Source organism: Equus quagga, chromosome 1 (genome assembly GCF_021613505.1).
Source record: "Equus quagga isolate Etosha38 chromosome 1, UCLA_HA_Equagga_1.0, whole genome shotgun sequence".
Lineage (NCBI taxonomy): Eukaryota > Metazoa > Chordata > Mammalia > Perissodactyla > Equidae > Equus > Equus quagga.
In genome coordinates this window covers 105,695,221-105,714,505 of record NC_060267.1, presented here as the reverse complement: position 1 = coordinate 105,714,505, position 19,285 = coordinate 105,695,221, and the positions used below count along the sequence as shown (strand labels likewise).

General features: G+C 43.7%; 2 protein-coding genes across 5 annotated transcripts in view; one reads left to right on the top strand and one right to left on the bottom strand.

The window, feature by feature from the left end:
• Positions 1 to 13,474, top strand: part of FANCD2 (FA complementation group D2) — a 47,911-nt gene extending 34,437 nt beyond the window's left edge. For all 3 annotated transcript variants that reach the window (XM_046668557.1, XM_046668567.1, XM_046668549.1), the window contains 12 exons: positions 2,533 to 2,643; positions 3,257 to 3,387; positions 4,252 to 4,345; positions 4,839 to 4,961; positions 5,807 to 5,900; positions 6,602 to 6,673; positions 7,386 to 7,424; positions 8,405 to 8,479; positions 9,446 to 9,520; positions 10,494 to 10,640; positions 11,778 to 11,873; positions 13,052 to 13,474. In XM_046668557.1, coding sequence (XP_046524513.1) covers positions 2,533 to 2,643; positions 3,257 to 3,387; positions 4,252 to 4,345; positions 4,839 to 4,961; positions 5,807 to 5,900; positions 6,602 to 6,673; positions 7,386 to 7,424; positions 8,405 to 8,479; positions 9,446 to 9,520; positions 10,494 to 10,640; positions 11,778 to 11,873; positions 13,052 to 13,126 — 1,132 coding nt within the window. In that variant the 3' untranslated portion in view covers positions 13,127 to 13,474. The remainder of the gene's footprint in view (positions 1 to 2,532; positions 2,644 to 3,256; positions 3,388 to 4,251; positions 4,346 to 4,838; positions 4,962 to 5,806; positions 5,901 to 6,601; positions 6,674 to 7,385; positions 7,425 to 8,404; positions 8,480 to 9,445; positions 9,521 to 10,493; positions 10,641 to 11,777; positions 11,874 to 13,051) is intronic.
• Positions 13,475 to 14,253: 779 nt separating this feature from the next.
• FANCD2OS (FANCD2 opposite strand) lies at positions 14,254 to 17,567 on the bottom strand. 2 transcript variants are annotated; one of them, XM_046646388.1, is made up of 2 exons: positions 17,502 to 17,567; positions 14,254 to 15,051 (listed from the first exon to the last, which is right to left on the bottom strand). In XM_046646388.1, the coding sequence occupies exons 1-2, from the start codon at positions 17,557 to 17,559 to the stop codon at positions 14,507 to 14,509; spliced, it is 603 nt and encodes a 200-aa protein (XP_046502344.1). In that variant the 5' UTR covers positions 17,560 to 17,567; the 3' UTR covers positions 14,254 to 14,506. The 2 variants fall into 2 exon arrangements, with proteins under 2 accessions (XP_046502344.1, XP_046502352.1); XM_046646396.1 differs by lacking the exon at positions 17,502 to 17,567 and adding an exon at positions 17,277 to 17,318.
• Between the last annotated feature and the right edge of the window lie 1,718 nt (positions 17,568 to 19,285).

The window sequence follows — 19,285 nt, the reverse complement described above, 5'->3', positions numbered from 1 at the left end:
CTCATTATACAGGTTGCCTGGGGAATCTCACCATGCTTAAATTTTTGCTAAAATTTATCTTATGAGCTACAGGCATTTATATCCAGCTGCCTACTCAACACCCCCGTAGACGTGCCACTGACACCTCAGACTCATCACATCCATAACCGAGTGTGTCATCCTTACCACTGCTCCTTCAGCTTTGCCTGGCTGGGTAAATGGCACTACCAATTGTCTGAGCCAGAAACCAGGAGTTATTCTTTGTCCCTTCCTCTACCCTCTTCCTTTTCTCTCTCCCACGTCTGATCTCCAAATCTTGTTGATTTTATCTTCTAGATAATATCTAAATAGCCATCTGTTTCTCTCCTTCTCCACTGCTTCCAGACTCCCATCATCTCTCACCTGGACTAGATTAGTTTCACAGTTGGTCTGTCTTCAGTTGCCCCACTCAGTCTATTCTTCACACAGCAGTCAGTCTTCCCACCATAAACTCAATCTTGTCCTATCCCAACTTTGGTTTCTGATTGCCCCTAGATTTTTCTTGAGTTCAAACTCTTTTACCTAGCTTATAAGGCTTTTAATTATCTGACTCCTGCCATTTCACTCACTGTCTTGCACTCCACCCTCCAGCACTCAGCACCCTATATACCTTTCACCTGGAAGGCGTCACACATACTCATCTTTCTACAAGGATCCCTAGCTTCCTTGATCCCCAGTCTTTTCTAACTCACCCTTGGGATCTGGATTTAAACTCCACTTCCTCAGAGGCATCTTCTCTGACCTCTAGGCCAGGTAAGCCTCCTTCCTGCCTCTCTAACCCCAGTTCTCTCCTAATACTCTGGTATTCTCTTATGATAGAATTTATTACATTTTATTATAATTGCTTATTCATCTGTCTTCCTGGCTAGACTGTGAGCTCCATGAGGGCAGAGACAAGTCTTTGTCGTATCCTTACTGCTTAAAAACAGTGCCTGACAAAAGATTGTAACAGATGCGTTGTCAAGGAGATACATGGATGGCAAATAAACACACGCAAAGATGTTCAGTAGTATTAGTTATTAAGGAAATGCAAGTTAAAATCACTGAATGGCTAAGTTAAAAAGATTTACCTTGCCAAGTGTTGGTGAGGATGTGGAACAGCTGGAACCCTCAGGTGCTTCTGGTGGGACTGTAAAATAGTACACCCACTTTTGAAAACAGTTTAGCAGTTCCTTAAAAAATTAGACATACACCTGCCATACAACCCAGCCATTCTACTCATAGGTATTTACTCAAGAGAAACGAAAGCATATGTCTACACAAAGTCTTGTTCACGAATGCTTTTAGCAGCTTTATTTGTAATAGCCCCAAACTGGAAACAACTCAAATGTCCATCAGCCGGTGAATGGATAAACACATGGTGGTATATCCATATGGTAGAATACTACATGCAACAATATGGATGAAAAAAGAGTTATACTGAATCAAAAGTAAGACCATAAGAGTATGTAGTATTTGATTCCATTATATAAAATTCTAGAAAAAGCATATAATCTTATAGTGACAAGAAAACAGATCAGTGGTTGCCTAGCATTGGGTGGAAGGATGGAGGGAGGAAAGGATTACGAAGGAATACAAGGAAACTTTTGAGGGTAATGAATATGTTCATTATTTTCATTGTGGTGATAGTTTCATGGGTTTATATAGTCAACTGATCAAATTCAACATTTTAAATACGTACAGTTTATTGTATATCAATTATACCTCCATAAAGCTGTCTAAAAAAGAAACTTGGCCCATAATAACCCCTGAGAATACATTTGTTGAAGGGAAGAAGGACTACCACTGGTGATGTGGAAATGTTTCTAGAGGAGTAGAAGATCCAGGGGCTCAGACCGTGCTAGGCCTTGAAGGTCAGGCAGAATTTAAATGTTGTCCAGGGAAGCAATTTGGGAGTTTTATGATCACAGCCATAGTATGATGAAAGCGGTATTTTAAGAAAATCCTTTTGGCAGCAGTGTGCAGGACAGATGGGAAAGGGATACAGAAAGGCCAGTCAAATGTGTCGCCATGATCCATGTATGTGATGATGATAAGGGCCTGGCCTAGTGTGATGGCCTGGGCTTGGAAAGGAAGGGACAGTAGAAAAGATAATCTGAAGATAGAATTCACTTATTCATATAGAAGAAAGAATAAACTCTTTATTGAGCACCTACTGTGCTCACCTGTGAATTAGATACTGATTTAGCAATTTGAAAAAATTATTCTGTTTTTTTGGAGAAGACCGAGACTTATCTCTAAAATATAGAGAATGAAGGAGATCTTTTTGCCTTGAAAATAAACCTGGGAGGACTGTAAGGTCCTTAAGGAACGACTATTTCAGGTGCACTTCAGCTTCTAGTCTGATGCTCAGAGCTCTGGCTGAATTTGGCACTTGAGTACTTTCAGTATTCTGCTTCTCGTTTTTCCCCTGTTGACTTATGTTGATGGTACAGATTGGAGGCCAGGATCCTCAAATGCTGTCCAAGCAATCTTGTACCTAAGCTAAGCCGTCTTACCTTGACTTTCCTTTAGGAGTGGATTTTTTCAACCTGAAAATTATAATTTATTATATTCAGCCCTTGAGGTCCTTACTAACCGACTGAAGCAGAGAGAGCCTGACCAGCCCTTGGAGGAACTGCTCAGGTGGGTCAGACTACAAATCCCAGAGTGTTGTCTGAAGAAACTCCCAGGAAGATTGGCGAGATTTCTTGGCAATAATTTGGGTGTCTCAGTAGTTGTGAGAGAAATTGATATTGTCAGCTACTTTTCCTCAGTTATATGTATTTGTTACCTATGCATTCAGATAAATCCTGAAGCATTAGAAACTGTTGAACAAATCATACTCAATTTTCATGATCTTTCATCCTGTAAAGTTTGCCTTTTCAGGTAATGACGATGAACGCACTGATCATCTGTGGTCAACTCTTGATTATCCAGGGACCTACTCTGTCTCCCAGTAGGGTTGGGTAATGAGGTAGCAACTAGTTATCACTGATTGCCTGTCTCCTTCTCCCAGTCTTGGAAGAAGAGGAGCCTAGGTTGAGGGCTAGGCAGTGGAAGAGGGAGGTGAGAAGGAGATTTAAGGGGCTTGGCTCCCAGCCTCCTACCCGAGCTTCACCCAGAGTAACTTGTTCTTCCTCTCACCCCCCCGATAGCCTAGGCTAGACCATCAAACACTTGAGTGGACTTGGACAGCTCAGGGATTTAGATGTATCTGTAATCCTTGTGATGCTTTTTTTTTCTTGTCTCGTTACAGCCAGAGCTTCCATTACTTGCAGAATTTCCGGCACAGCATTCCCAGTTTCCACTGTGCTCTTTATCTCATCAGACTTTTGATGGTCCTTTTGGAGAAATCTACAGCTCCCACTCAGAACAAAGAAAAAATTGGTGATGAGCCCAGATCCTTTTTTTTTCCTTCATGAATAGGATTAATAACTCAAGCTTGTATGCTTGGGGCTTCCTAGAACCTTGTACATTTTACATGTAGATCCCCCTTTAGATGTGGATGTGCCTTCTTGCTATACCTAAAAGGACATTTTCGCAGAAGAGCTATGACTGATCCCTGCTGACGTTACTTTAGTCTGAATTTGGTTAGTTCAGTTGGCTAGATAATTTTTTGCTTGGCTTCTGTTTATTCATCTCCTTCCTTTTGTTTGTGTTTTTGAATTATCTGAGACATTTGACAAAAAGAGACGTAAACCGTGACATGAAATCAGGATTAAGTGTAAAGAAAGGCTTGGCCCTATCCCTGATATTTTTGTTTAACTATCTTTTTTCATAGCTCTTGGAATACAACTCACTTTGTTATACATCCTAATTTGCAACACAAACAGAAAGAAGAAAATGCAAAGCAAGCCTTTATTATTCCCTGTTGATTAAAAAGAGAGGGTTTGATCTGAGTGTGTGATGTGGCCACTGCTTATTGGCGTGCCCAGGAGGAGCAAGATTGGCCTTCCCACTGCCCAGCAGCATTCCTTTTCTCTATGTGTGTCTCTGCAGTCCATGTTTGTGTGTGTCAGGACAGGGTAAGACAGTAGGATGCATTGGGTCTTAGACAAATGGGTTTGTTTCTGGTAGAAGAGCCAATGGAGCAGGAACACATGACAGCTCTTTTCAAATTGTCTGTTACATCAGGAACTTCATAGTAAATATGAAAGAATACTCCTTTTGATCAACAGTCATCCCCCAAAGCCTGAAAAACAGAGGTGAGGTCCATTTTCCATGCATTAGATGTCTTTGTTTCTCCAACAGCTTCCCTGGCCAGGCAGTTTCTCTGTCGGGTGTGGCCACGTGGAGAGAAAGAGAATAGCAACATCCCTAATGACCAGCTCCATGCTTTGCTCAGGTGAGATGCTCCGCTTCTTTTCATTTTGCCACTGTTGGGATCCTTCATCTGGTGAAAGATTGAGAAATTAAATTATCTTCGTTAGGGGAAACTTGGAAGCAATGAAGTAGGTTTGAAGTTAACATAATTTAGAATATGTGGATCGTAAGATCATCTAGTTCTGTTTTATACTATCAACTAGTCCATTATTGTTAAACAAATCATAGAGGAAGTGGGGGAGCCTGCGGTTGTATCCTGCCTTGTTAACCAATGAATCAGATATTTATTTATAGCCTACCATATTCAAGACACATCCATCACTTCCTAGGTGTCCAACTGTATTTCCAATTGAGATAGCATTTCCTTTTCCTCCTGACAAGTATCTGGAATCTTTATTTTATTAAAAATAAATGCTAGTAGTTGTTTTAAAGCTTAATACCTGGTAATATCTCAGAGAAATCTTGCTTTAGGAATTCTGTAGCATGTGTTCATATTCCTATGGGTCTCCATGTAGCATCTACTTGGAGCACACGGACAGTGTTCTGAAGGCCATAGAGGAGATTGCTGGTGTTGGTGTCCCAGAATTGATCAACTCTCCTAAAGATGCGTCTTCCTCCACGTTCCCTACACTCACCAGGTAAGGGAATTCCCTCCTCCAGTTCTTCCCCTAAGTTAGAATCACACTGTCCACTGTCTGTAGTTTCCAAATAACTACCTTACTCTTCACCTAATTCTGATACAGACGGTACAATCATTCGTTCAGCACATAGAATGTCTACTATGCATTCTTTCCAAGGGGCTCTCAGCCAACTCATGTGAAAGGACCTTATTGAGGAAGGAATTCTCAGCAGTTACAGTCTTCAAAGGCAATGAATATTTAGTCACCAAACTTGTCCTATCAGTAATTTCATCCTTTAAATGTGAGATTATTTTTCCAATATTTTAACCACCTTTAAAGGATAAAATGATTGTTGTGGCTAATCATATATGTCTCACTTAATGGGTTTTGCATCTCCTCATATCAATAGCTATATTACACTTTTATAGTCTCTACAGGTTATAAAGCACTTTCACATTCTTTGTCTCATTTGATCCTTTCGATGATTCTGTGAGGTAGGTATCATTACCCCTATTTTACTGATGAGGAAATGAGCGTTAGGGACTTGGCCAAGCTGACACAAGCAGTGAAGTAAACATGGAAGCAAGAACTTAAACTTGCATCTTCTCAGCACGACTTTACTGCGCTTTCCATACCACCACACCATCTCCCTCCATAAAGTTAATCCCATTCCTTCACAGGCCATCTTCTTGGGCTCATTTCTGAATTCTTCCACTGCCCTGTTCTCTTATAGTGGATCCTAGTGAGAGGATGTTTGGAGAGGTGGGGAAGGAAATGACTTTTGGTTCCTCGGCTTCTTCCCAGGAAGTTCTTTCTAACCAGTGCATCATTGTGTGGGCATGCATGCTTTTCCCCTCTTCTAGGCACACCTTTGTCATTTTCTTCCGTGTGATGATGGCTGAACTAGAGAAGACAGTGAAAGGTCTTCAGGCTGGCACAGCAGCAGACTCGCAACAGGTGGGTCAAATACTCCCACTTCTAAGCTTTAATTGATTGAAAGCTGCTGAGTCTTCTATTTCCTGGATCCAGGATTTCTCCTAAGCTATTTTCTTTGAATTACCAAGATCCAGGATTTTTTTTCAAAGAGCTCCTGGTTTCATTTACTGTCCTTCTAGTTGGAGGTGAGGATTGGGTTCTTTTCCCTGGCTTTTTCCCCAGGGGAGGGCTTGGACTGCTCCATAAGCCCTAGCTCTGGAAAACATGTCTTTGCTTGCAGCCTCATGTACCCAGCGGTTTGCTGTATATGAGCTGGCATGAGGAGAGCAAGCCTGTTTGAGGTGCTGTGGTACCGGGCCATGGCAGCCTGCTAACCAGAACCGAGCTAGACCATGGAGAGCAAGGGCTAGCATAGGGAGTCAGAAGCCACAGGGCTCTGATGGTCATTAGGTATGTTGCTGAGGCTTTTTCCTACTTGGAAACTACTGAAGAGGGGTCATCATTTTAGGAAGTCTCTATAAATTACCCTAATGTTATCATGTATGTATATGCAGGCCTCAGAATCACCTTATGGGTATACTGGTTGCTATATCTCTTTGAGGGAATAATTGGCTAAAATCTCTGAATAGCTATGCAATTCAAGACCCATATATTAGTGGGAGTAAAGTAAAAGAAGTGTTTGGCTGTGATTCAGAGGTGCCTGTATACTTGGCTGCCCCCAGATTCATGAAGAGAAGCTCCTTTACTGGAACATGGCTGTTCGAGACTTCAGTATCCTCATCAACCTGATAAAGGTGGGTATGGAGGCTCCTTGACCCATCTCATCAGCTAATTACAAAAACCAACAAGGGTCCTGGCTTCCAAATGGACTCTCCCTGCTCCTCTCCTCAGCCTTCCTTGGGGACCTGTTCTCCCCCGTCTTCTTCCCTTGTCCCTCTACCCATCCTGGATAACCCCTTCTCTCCCTAGGCAGTGTCTTTTTCCTTCTCTTCCTTCCTCCTTCCCATCTGTGCCACAATATGTACTATTTAATGACTCCTTCCACATATCATTCCCCTACTCTCTCACCTCGCCTTGGGTCTCTGTGATCTGAGCACATTCCCCACTATCTTCCTCTTCCAACCCTGAATGCCTTCTTTATCTCACTCACTCCCTGATTTTGCTCAGGCTATTCCTCCTGCTTAGAATGTCATTCTCTCCTTTCCGCCTCTCATCCACTCTTTCTTAAGGCTTCAGATCAAGGTTTTGGACCTCTACAATGCCATCTTCTGAACATCCCCAGTTGGAATCAATTTCTTGTTCCTCTTTGCTTCCCTCTTCCTTTTCTTGAACTTCAGCTATGGTGATTACTTTATTCTGCTTTGTAGTTAATTTAACTTTTGGCATGCCTTCTTCATTTTAGAATTCTCTACAGCACCCAGAGCTGTGCTTTGCACAATGGAAAAGAGGCTGGGCTGCTCAAAGGAGCAGTCCTCAGCTTCTGTTTCTTGTCTTTCATCTCTCCAGGTGTTTGATAGTCGTCCTGTTCTGCATGTATGTTTGAAGGTGAGAGATTGCCTGGGCTCTCTTTAGTGTTTATTGTTCCTGCAGATCTCTCTAGAGAGGGCCTCAGCTGAGAGGCATTGCTTAATACCTTGCCCACAAGCCAGAGTCTCCAGAATCTGTGCTAATAAGTGATAGTTTAGAAAAGACAGTGGATATGTTTTCACACACTAGTTGGATGAATAGAGAAGCCAATTTTCCTATGAGTTTGAAAACTTTTGGTTCCACTCTTAGAACAAGGAGTAGTGGCCTCAGAGCAGCTGACTTCAGGAGCAGCAGTCACCCCCTGCATTCCTTCCCAGGCAACAGGAAGGAAGGAGGAGAGGGTGATTTTTCTTTTTAAAGCCCATGGGTGGCTTAATGTGGGAACTGATAGCCTGATAACTGCTGAGCTGCTCTCCCATGGGGATAGCCCAGATTGGCCCTAGATTTGATGGTAAACCCCATGGGTTAAGGGCTGGGGAATGTTATGGGAAGAATGCTTCTTCCTCACTCCTGATGGTTCCTTCCAAGCGGATGGCACCCCATCTTGTTATCTCTGGCCTCTTTCTTCCTTGTTCCTCACCCCCCCCGCCCCGTGCCAGTGTGGGAGATGGGTGAGCAGGGGAGTGATTTATTGAATTGGTAAATTTGGCAATTGTCATTTGCTTCCCCAGCACTACCCAATTTTTTCCTCTTGGGAGTAAGTTGTCCTCAGGGAGCTGGGGTTCCTCTTTGTTCTTCTGTGCCCTCGTTCTTAAGCTGAGTAAGTCCCCTGCCCATTGGCTGTGTCTAGTGTAGGTAAGTTGGCCTCATTCTGGGACTTAGTTAGCAGGCCCATTTAGTTTTTCCATTAAGCTACATTCTCTATATTAACCTTTCCGACCCCTCCCAATACACAAATAAGAAAAGAAAACCCCTGGGCTATGCTGCCCAGGCAGGGGCCTTTCAGGTGAAACACCTCAGCTAGAGGTCTTCACCAATGTGTCTCTTCTCTTCTTCAGTACGGGCGTCTCTTTGTGGAAGCGTTTCTGAAGCAGTGCATGCCGCTCTTAGACTTCAGTTTTAGAAAACACCGGGTAAGAACTGAGAGCAGAAAACAAAGACATGCTCGGTACAGCTGTTCAGAAGATAGATCCATGGGCTGATCTTGGGGGCAGTCCCCTTGTCCACAGTTCTACTTTAGCACCTTTGGTCCACTTCAGCTATTGCCAGAGATGCCCATATAGGACTGAACTCCTCAGACCCACTCTGGTTCAAACCTTCCTTCCTACTTCTCCAGATCTGAGGGTGGTGCTTCCTTTTAGCTTGAGTTTATTGTGCTGCTGCACTCCTAGGACCTCATATATCAGTGTGTCATTTGCTTATTCTTTTGTGCTTCTCTAGGTCTACTCTAAGGAATAATTAAAAAAAGAACTCATTTGTGTCGTAAACTCTTTGCTTGTTATAAAGGACAGTCTTGAGAGCTTTTTTAGCCAAGTGGGAATCAGGGCTAGAGTAGTGAAATAAGGACAGAAACAGAGATGATGATTTCTTACACATACTTAGCAAGTTGAACTTTGCAAAACACCCTCACACTGAGGCCAGCCCTGTGGCTGAGTGGTTAAGTGTGCATGCTCTGATTCAGCAGCCCAGGGTTTCACCAGTTTGGATCCTGGGCGCAAACCCAGCACCGCTCATCAAGCCATGCTGAGGCGGCGTCCCACATAGTAGAACTGGAAGGACATACAACTATGTACTGGGAGGCTTTGGGGAGAAGAAGAAGAAAAAAAAAGAAAGATTGGCAACAGATATTAGCTCAGGGCCAATGTTTAAAAAAAACCACTCTCACAATATTTGGTTGGTCCCTCATAACTGGGAAAGAGAAGAGGGAGGACAGCGAGCCAGCGTTCCTCTTATTTGAGGGCCAAATTAAGATAATTATTGATATATGGCCAGAACCTGCGGGGTTTGTCCTCTTGAGAGCCCTTGGTTGCAAGGATGTCTTGCATCTAAAGTGAAATGAGAACATTTCACAGGGCATTTATGAATTTTGTTGGTTATAGGAAGATGTTCTGAGCTTACTGGAAACCTTCCAGTTGAACACAAGGCTGCTTCATCACCTGTGTGGGCATTCTAAGGTAAGAGGGCAAGCGTGTCATGTCACCAGCTCACCTGTTGGTTTAATCTGCAATTGTTATGGGGAGATCCACAGGCTCCAGTCCCTTCTTCCTTTTTTACCCTTATTGAGCCTTTATTTCTGGGACTGCGTCTGTCCAAAGCAGTTTGTTCAGAGTGGTCAAATCCTTAGTTGGTGGCTCAGATTGAGCAGTAATCTAGAGGGGAATTTCTTTATCTGAAATTTGACTCAAACTCCATAGCCCTCTTTCCTCTAGAAGCTCTTCTTTGGTGAGAGATACAGAATGTTGGGGGCTGTGTTACTGCTTCAAATTACTCTGGGTAGGAGGAATATTATGTAAGTGATGACTCTCTGCTGGAGACGAGAGGTAGTTCTAAAAGGAGCTATCTTTAGAGCTTTTCAGCTGTTCTACTTACTTGTCAAGGAATACATCTGCCTCTTGTGAGAACATTTTAGCATTAAAGGACTTTTCCACTTGAATCCTATAGTCGAACCGTTGTCACTTTTTGTCTGGAGGAACACAGATCCATAGAGTTCTGCAGTCACTGGCAAACAAAATGATTCTTTGATCCACTTCCTACTGATTCTAACTTCAGAAGGTGCTGAACAGTGGAATTTTAAGAACCCTCAGCTAGACAGGGCTACTGTCTGTTGTTTAATGTCAGTATAATACATGTTCAAGAATATTTTAGGTCAATCCATTGATAATTGGTCAATGAGAGGTTATGAAGAGGAACCTAGAGGTGTTGGTGGTATGTCTTCTAGGCTCTTATAGCTTGAAGGACAGCTCCCATTCTCCTCAGAGTACTCTGCCAGATTATTGCTGTGTGATGGAACATGTCTCTGGCCTATACTGGCAGGGCTTCTGCTCCTATTCAGTGTTGAAGATGTCAGGAATTCAAAAGTTTCTGTATAGGAAATATGAAAGCATGTTGATAAACGCAGATAAGTTGGGTGCATTTGTTTCCGTTCAGATTCACCAGGACACAAAACTCACCAAACACGTGCCTTTGCTCAAAAAGACCCTGGAGCTGTTAGTTTGCAGAGTGAAAGCCATGCTCGTGCTCAACAACTGCAGGGAGGCTTTCTGGCTGGGCAATCTCAAAAACCGGGACTTGCAGGTAAGTCTGGGACCCCACCAGCAGTGATCTCCTACTCCGTTTCTTTGTGAGAGCATTGGAAAGTAAGTAAGGGGGGTCACCTAAGCCCTGCTCTCTCAATTAGACTGTTCTTCTCTTAAGTCTGTGGCTGTTAGCTCTTAAAGTTAGGGTACATTGCTTATGGGCCCTGGTCACAGGCTGCACCCCTCATCCCAGGCAGTGAAGGCACCAAAACATACCACTGATAGAAACCAGGCCTCAGAGGTAGAGGAGCCAGATCAGTAAGATCTAGAGGGGTACCTTTACGCCCTACTGAGGGTAGAGCCCTAATAACATTTTTGTATATGGACAAGCTGCTTTTTTTGTTTAGTTATTTTGGTTTTTCCCCCTAAACCAGTCTTATTTCTGTCTTATTTCTGAAATTATTCTCTGGCTAATTTTAACAAATGAGCATTTCTAAGTTCTTTCAGTTGTCTGACTGGCTGAAATCTCATGTTGTTGATACTACTACTTTGGAGTTACGGCGTTTTTCAAAAAGGGTTCAAGCCCTTCTCATTCATGCTTACAATATCTGAGTTTTATAATCTTGTATATCAAAAGACCAGCACCCCAGAGAGTTAGCTTCCTTTCCTCACATCAACTTTATGAGGCAGAGACTATTGTTTCCATAAGAAAATTGAAGCTTAGGGAGTTTAAGTAACTTACCTAAAGTCATTCAGCACTAAGTGAATAGAGTCGGGGTTTGAGTCCAAACAGTTCTGACCCAAAGCTAATGTTCTTAAACCACTTTAGTGTACCAGCCCCTACGCGGCCTTTCGGGGTTGGTGTGTTAAGGTGTTTGGGAAATTTTAGAACTGTATTCAGCATTAACTGGAAGAGTCACCAGTACAATCTGGCCTTGTCAAATCTAGTATGATATTAGAATACAAAGATGGACCTTTTGTAAAACTACATAATTTATTTGAGCCACAGGCATTTCAGAAACCTTAGGTTGATTATCACTTCTCTAGATGCTGGATCATAGGTTGGTGTCCATGTTTGACCATGTTGGAATGGCTGAATGTCTTCCTTTGTATTGCCTGTAAACTAAGACTTTCTCCCCTTGAGACCCCAAATGTGATCATAACCCACCATTTGTCTTGGCCCATCCACATTTAGGGTGAAGAGATTATATCCCAGAATTCCCAGGAGAGCACAGCAGATGAGAGTGGGGATGACGCATCATCCCAGGTCTCCAAGAGCAAAGCAACGGAGGTATCTCTGCAGGAGGCACCCAGAGTGTGGCATTGATGGTGGCATTTTGTTAATTATTCTGAGTTGGCAGAGAGTGCAGAACTTTCCCTGCTTAATGTTTATGATCAAATACTTCTATGCCTGTCTCCATTCCCTCCAAAAATTCTGCGCTCATATGAATTCTGTGGGGGCCAGAAAAAACCCCCACATGATCTTATAATCACTCTTGAGAATCTCAAGTTGTGGCATACGTACTGAGTTGAACATTCCCTTCTGTTATAGCGCCCTATTTTCCCTGAATTCATGTCTGAAACTATTTTAGAGGGGAGAGAAGAAGAGGTCAAAATGTTCTCCGAGTGTTGAGAGGAATGAGTTAAACCATTTAAACATGTTGTTTGAATATATAAAATAGAAATGTGAGAGCCAAAGAACAGAATCAAAAGCTGCCACCACTGAGGACTAAAACAAGAGTGGGGCTTCTTGTTCTTTTCTGGGCTACCACAGATGCTTTCAAGACTTTAAAGAAAGCTAAAGAAAAATATATATGTTTATAAAATTTTTTACAGTTCAGTTGGATTATGGACACCAAGCAGCTCAGATTTAAGAACCTTGCTCTAGAGCCTCTCTGTAATGCAATGTGAGGCTGATGCAGAAAGATCATTTAGTATGAAAAAGTCTATTACGTGGCTCTCTGTTTCATTTGTATAGTATAAAAGTTTTGTTCTCATAAAAAATTTCAAGCAGACAGTATCCTATGAGTTTGGTACTTTGTCCTAAGCAAAGCTCCCAGATTAGAGTTATAGTCTGGAGAGAATTTTATGCTGGATTCCTGTTGAAATACACCAGAATTTTTAATTTAACAAAGATTTAATTCTATATTAAATGCCCACTTTGTTTCTATGTCACATACATGCAGTAGATCTGGAGGGCGATGGCTTATTTAAAAATCATGCAAATTTGGTTCAGTTGCAGAATGACCTGAGTCAGTATCAAAATGGCCTCCCTTCATGGTCTTGGCTTAGAGGTCATGATACAAGAAGAATGGAGGAGCCTGTGATTCATCTTTCAAACGAATGGTTTAAAGCCTATCCTCCATTTAACAATGACACAGTACAGTTGCATATCCTGTGGGGGCAGCATTGCAATTCAGGGAGCCTCCCAGATGACCCGAAATAATTCAATTATCCTTTGCCCCTTAGGATGGTGAAGAAGATGAAGCAAGTGATGGAGAAAAGGAGCAAGACAGTGATGAAAGTGATGACGACTCTGATTAGACCACAGAGAGACTGATGCCCCCTCTCTGTCTCTGCCATCCTCTCACCATTTTATGTTCAGGATTTGATATCTGCTGTCTGCCTTTCTAACTGGAAGCATCCTATTTTTTCCTTGAAGAGGGGGCTTCATTGAATCAACTTGTGGGTTTCATAGATTGTCTAACATCATCGAAGACCCTGGCTCAGAATTTGAATGTAGCATTACTTTCAACTTGGGCGAACATGGCAGTGCTTTGCTGCAGAGTAGTCATGATTCTGGGCTTTGGGAACTAGTTTTCAAACTGATTTATTCCAGAATTTAGGCTTGTACCAGTTTTACAAATAAATTCTGTTTTAAGTTCTGCCTCAGCTACCTCATTTCTCTTTCCAGATTTCTTTCATTACTCAAGGATTAGATGGAATTGAATTGGGATTTGTGCAAAGCAATAATGGAGACTAATGCCACCACATCAGTTCTACAGTTAAAATCATCTGTTTCCTATTATAAGGACCATTTTTACTTGAGATGAGATCTTTGCGATCTTTTTGGAAGAGTGACAAATTTCTTGTCAATGCCCAAAGAAAGTCAAAAGGAATATTTTGGCTGCTTAAAATTTTTCAGTCATCATCTAGATATGACAAAGGGGGAAAAGGCAGCATTAAACTCATATTGACTTTGTATATATTATGTTTACTTTATTTCCACATTATTCTGAGTTATTCCTATAATCTAGTTACAAGAATGCTACAAAGTTACTTGTAGTTTATTAGAAATAGAACATTAGGAGTACACTTCAGCTAAAATGGGGAGCTCTCATATCTTCTGCCAGAAAGCCCAATTTCAGTGCTGCTATCTAGTTCGTTCTTGTCAGGTTGTAAATATTAATATTTGTTAATATATCTACCCATTTTTGTACTCTCCAGTGGTATTAGGGTGTGGCTGGTTGGGGTTTGTTGTTGTTTTGGTGGGCGAGGTTATTTTTTAAATTAATCCTTGACCCGCATATTGACCCCTTCATCCTCGTGCACATAGAACTCCATAATCTCCTTCCTTGACACCCTTCATTTCCCCAACTCATTGTGGTCTTAGGTGTTGAAGTGAGTTCACACTAGCCTCATTGGTTTATATGGTTTGTTTAATGGTTCTTTATCACATCTACATGTAGTTTGACTCTCTTTTAAACGGCTGTTCAACTTTACAGTCAAAATGTTCTCCCTCGCTCTGTCACTGGCCCTTTTTTGGAGGGAGAGGGAGGAGAGGGGCTCCTGAATTGTCACTGCCTGCAAGAAAAGCAAGGTAGCTGGGGCCATGTCATGGTTCCCTTTACGTGGACAGGTTTCTGTAAGCTTCAGGCACATAGCAAAGGGTATGGTGTGAGGAACGAATCAGATGGGGACCCTTTACTTGGAGTGTTGCAAGGCAAAGGTGCACTTCTTGTATGTTGCATACAGCAAGAGGATAGAGCGCAGCATCTGTTTGCACATGGTCACTGTCATCTGAATCTGAGGTTCCTTAAGTCCAGTGGGCCACTGGTGCTCCCGGCTGATGATTTTGCAAAAGGCTGACTTATCTGAAACTCTGAAGGTCCCAGTCCACTTTGGTGGCTGAGCTGTGATGACCCTGCCAAAGACTGAATCCACTCCACTGAGGCGGACAGGCTGGGGCTTCCTGACCAGCCCTTTCTTGTTGTTCATGGTTCGGAGCTCTGATGTGTGGCAGGGTAACTTAGGACTCACCCCAGCCTCCAGGAATGGGCTGTCTCGGACTAGAGTGACCTCTTGAAAGCACAGCTGCACTTCAAGATCAGAAGGAGTGTGTGAGAAGCAGGGGGAAGCCCTAAAGGGGTGCTTCGAAGAAGGTGTCGGTGTTGTGTGCCGCAGCCATTGGAAGCTCTCGTCCAGTGGGGTCCATGGTGACCAGAGCTGGTATCCTGCCATTGATAGTCCTAAAGGGAGAAATCAGAACATGGAATTTTCCTGGCATGCGTTTGGCGAGGGTATGGCTATTCAAATCCACATTTCTTTGTCTCATTATTGACTAACATACTCTGTCGTTCCCATGAACAGATTCCAATAGATGTTAGGGTACTAGTAATTCTATAAAGGGCAGTGGGTGACCGGGGCTGGCCCCGTGGTCGAGTGGTTAAGTTTGCTCACTCTGCTTCGGCAGTCCAGGGTTTCGCCAGTTTGGATCCTGGGTGCGGACATGGCACCGCTCATCAGGCCATGCTGCATCGGCATCCCACATGCCACAACTAGAAGGACCCACAACTAAAAATACACAACTATGTACCAGGCGGCTTTGGGAGAAAAAGGAAAAATAAAATCTTTAAAAAAAAGAAAAAGGGCAGTAGGGGATGGTAACAAATGTTGAATCTGGAAACAGCTGTGTACAAAAACTTTATTAAACCTTATCACGAGCCTCTGAAGGTAGGTTTTCACCCACTCTACAGATGAAGGAATGGGTTTGTCCAAAAGGCTGTCTCCCAGTTCACCACTAGGACCTACGCTGTGTTGACAACTGCGAAAGACAGAATCTACACCTCTGAGGTGCCAGGGGTTGCTGGCCTCCTTCTTTGTAGTTAGAAGCTCAAGAAAGGCCAGGTCTTGCTAATTATTTGGACTCTACACCCCATGTACTTTACACCAGTGGTTCACAATGTATGATCCAGAGACGAGCAGCTTCAGTATCATCTGGGAACATGGTGGAAGTGCAAATTCTTGGGCCTCACCTCAGACCTACAGAATCGGAAACTCTGGGAGTAGGGTCCTTCAATCTGTGTTTAAACAAACCCTCTAGGGATTTTTCTGAGGCACCTTAGATAGCTTAAGAACTTATGCTGTTCCTTTCAAGGAGCTTTGGCTTTCACTATTCTTAAGTATGGAGATAGTCTCCTCTTGGCCGTAAAAACCTCTGTTTTCTGAGACAAGGGAACAGCTCTCTCAGAAACCTGGGCTACTTATGTACCACCTCAGAGGAATTACACCAGGCTGGGAGGAAAAAAGTTTCCAAAGGCCAATCCTTAAAAATATTTAAATATTTTCTGTTTTTTCAAGGTATGTTTTGTTTTTGTGTTTTGTTTTCTTAGCTATGGGAGACCCACTGGTTAAGAACTTGATTTTTCTTGTTTCCCCCTTTGGAGATAAAGGAAAGGGCTGGGAAGATGTTGTTAACTCAAAATTGTCCACGTAGAATCTGGATTCTCCATCATTCTACTTTAAAATTGCCAGTATACAAAGGGTTTTACTGAATTCAGAAGCAGCTAACATTTTTGAGCACCTACTTATGTTAAGAGGCATAGCAGATCCATTTCTTTCCAGCCAAGTGTGCTTCTTTGCCCCTCCTCTTTTCTTGCCCAAAAGGTAACAGCAGCAGATCTCATCCCATCCCATCCAGTAATTGCCCAGGAAGTGCTGTGGAAAGTTGACACCTCCACCATCGTTTGTGAGACAAAGTTTTTTTTTTTTTTTGAAAGACTTGTTGGTGACATTTCAAACAAGAAGACCTGCCCTTGACAATGGTTAGTATAAAGGAGATTTGTTGTTTTCCTCCAACTGGTATGTTTCTCCTGATATACACTGGCCCTTTCTGGTACTGTGTTCTACTATCTGGCCTGCCTTAGCATGAGAAACCACTGGAGGGATAGTTCTCTATTCCAAACAGCGTATGAAAGGCTTCTGATGGTTGATATCATGCTCCTAAGAACATACATCACAGATCAGGGCTGCTCTGGTACACCACCATGACAAGGTGGGAGTGGAGGGTGTTAACTCCTCTGAGCATGTGCCCAAAAGAAGTATTTAATCCCAGGAGACTTTCCTGGCTTGTTTCCTAAGAGGAAATGGGACCAGACATAAAAAGCTCTATCAAATGTCCAGCGTAAATAGTTGGCAGAACCAACATGGGATGAGGGCTTCTGACCCCAGGTCTTCCCACCACTTTCACACAAAGTTTAAAAGAAGATAGTTGACCCCACTCCACTCCACTCCAACCCCCACCACTCCCACCACCCGGAAGGCACCGTCATCCACTTCAGGAGGGCTTGAACCTAGAAGTCTGCTGAGCTGCTCTAATAGCTCCCAAACGGGGAGCTGGTTCTCCTGGCCAAAAAGGCTCCCCCTTCATACCGCTCCTCCCGTTCCAAAGAAGTCTGTCCCTCGATTTCCCCACCTGGGAAAGGGGAAGGCAGCATCAAAGCGCAGCTGAGGTCCTTGTGAACTGTGATCCCGAGGGGCTGGAGCTGCCCGGAGTGGGGGAGACTTCCCCTCCCAGCTGGAAGAAGGGGCTTGTCCCCCGGGGGTCCCTACCCGGAGGCGGGCCCCAGACGGCTCTGGCGGAGACGGAGGTGGCAGTGGGAGCCCGGTTCCGGTCTCACCATCCGGGCCGGGGGCTCACCTGCTGAACTTCGTGGGACGCACGCTCCAGAGTGGCGGCTGCTGTTCCCGGGCCGCATCTTTTCTCCACCAGGCGCCTGGCAACGGCCTTTGTGATCCAGGATCGCGGGGGAGCCCGAGCCGCGGCGGGGGGTGGGGGCTCGAGGCGCCCCGCTGGGGGGCGTCAGGGCTAGAATCCCCACCCCCACCACCTTGGAACTCCCCGTCCAGGACTCAGCCTTCAGGAGTGCTGGTTCGAATCCCGTCCCCTCCGTTCCCCTCCATTCCTCCTCGCCCCCTCCGCCTCCTCACGCTGCCACACCTGTGTGCCTTTGCGCTAGTCACAGAGGACGACACGCCCACTTCAAAGGCTTCTGTCACGAACCTGCATAAAGGTCCCAGGACCTGTAGTTAGTGTTAAAAGTTAGTCTCTATTCATTAAACCCTGCTCAGCGAGTATTCAGGCTGTTACCCAGAGTTCTGAAGGCCTTTGTCGCTGCATTGGAATGATCCCAGTACAAAGAGACAGAATTTATAAATGCTTGCCTGTCAATAACGAGAAGAAAGATATATGTCTTCCCTTGACTTCTGGACCGAAAACTTTTCTCTGCCTTCTGTTAAACCTCCAAAAGGAGGGTGCTGTCCCATTCTCACAAAGCTGAAAAACTGACCCTTTCACTGTAGTGAAAGTGATTTGACAACTTCGTAAGCATCACTGCAAGCAATTACTTTGGACAGCTGAGGGAAGAGCGGTCAACCCGGTTGACTCCTACATCCCTGGTGCCTGCCTATGGCGGTGCCTGGCAGTGTGCGGCATCTGTGGGAGGGATTAACTAATGGCCCACCTGCCCTTTTCTTATCCACTCAGAAAGTGCCTTTGCGCTTTTCAAACTGTAGAACACAGCACAAATAAGAGCTGTCACCTTTTGTCTAGCTCTTTGGGTGAGGTTTAAGTGGAGAGAATTGGGGCCCCTGGGAGGCGTCAGGCTGAGATCCTGGTATGGAAGACTAGATAGCTTGAGGGACTTGTCAAGAATTGTCAGTTGCCCATTCTGTGTGTGTGTGGCACTGCGTGGAAGGAGAGGTAAGTGGAAAGAGTTTGTGGTGGGGATCAGGGGGGGTTGTCAGAAAATGGAGAGAGGAGCAGAGAATGATGAATCTTGGAAGAGACTAAAATGATTTTGAATTATAAAATTGTTTTTCCAGTAAGTTTATTTTTATTTTCTTCTTGAATAAAAGAGATAACTGTTATCTAAAAAACAAATAAAACAGTAGTTTTTATTGCAGTTTTTTTTTAAATGAAAGCCCCCAAAGCAAAATTGTATAATTCAAAATTATTGGATAGAGAGGGCTTCATGCTTTTATGACGATCTGCTCCACAGTCCTCTGTGCAGCCCAGCTCTAAGGGATGTATTCTTAAGGCATCATTTACCATCACCTGTGAGTCTGATATTTCAGCTCCGTGGCTACTATGCACATATGGAAAACCGGAATCTCCCATATTACACGTTACTGATGACTTACAACATCAACTGGGTCCGTATCATGCAGCACTCAACATTCTGGTTGCCTGATTCAGGGATTCTTGTGACAATAGCCACATTCCCTCTGCCAAAAGCCGATTTGTTGCTTTCAAAGCAGCCCAAAACACTGCTGTGATGCACACGCCATATCCATAGCTGTACAAATGATGGTCCAAGTACACATAATTGCAAAGGAGGCTCAAATGATCACAATTAATACAACTGACATATTTCTTCAAGAAGTTGATTCCACGCTGATTCTTATACCTGGAGTCATTGACAA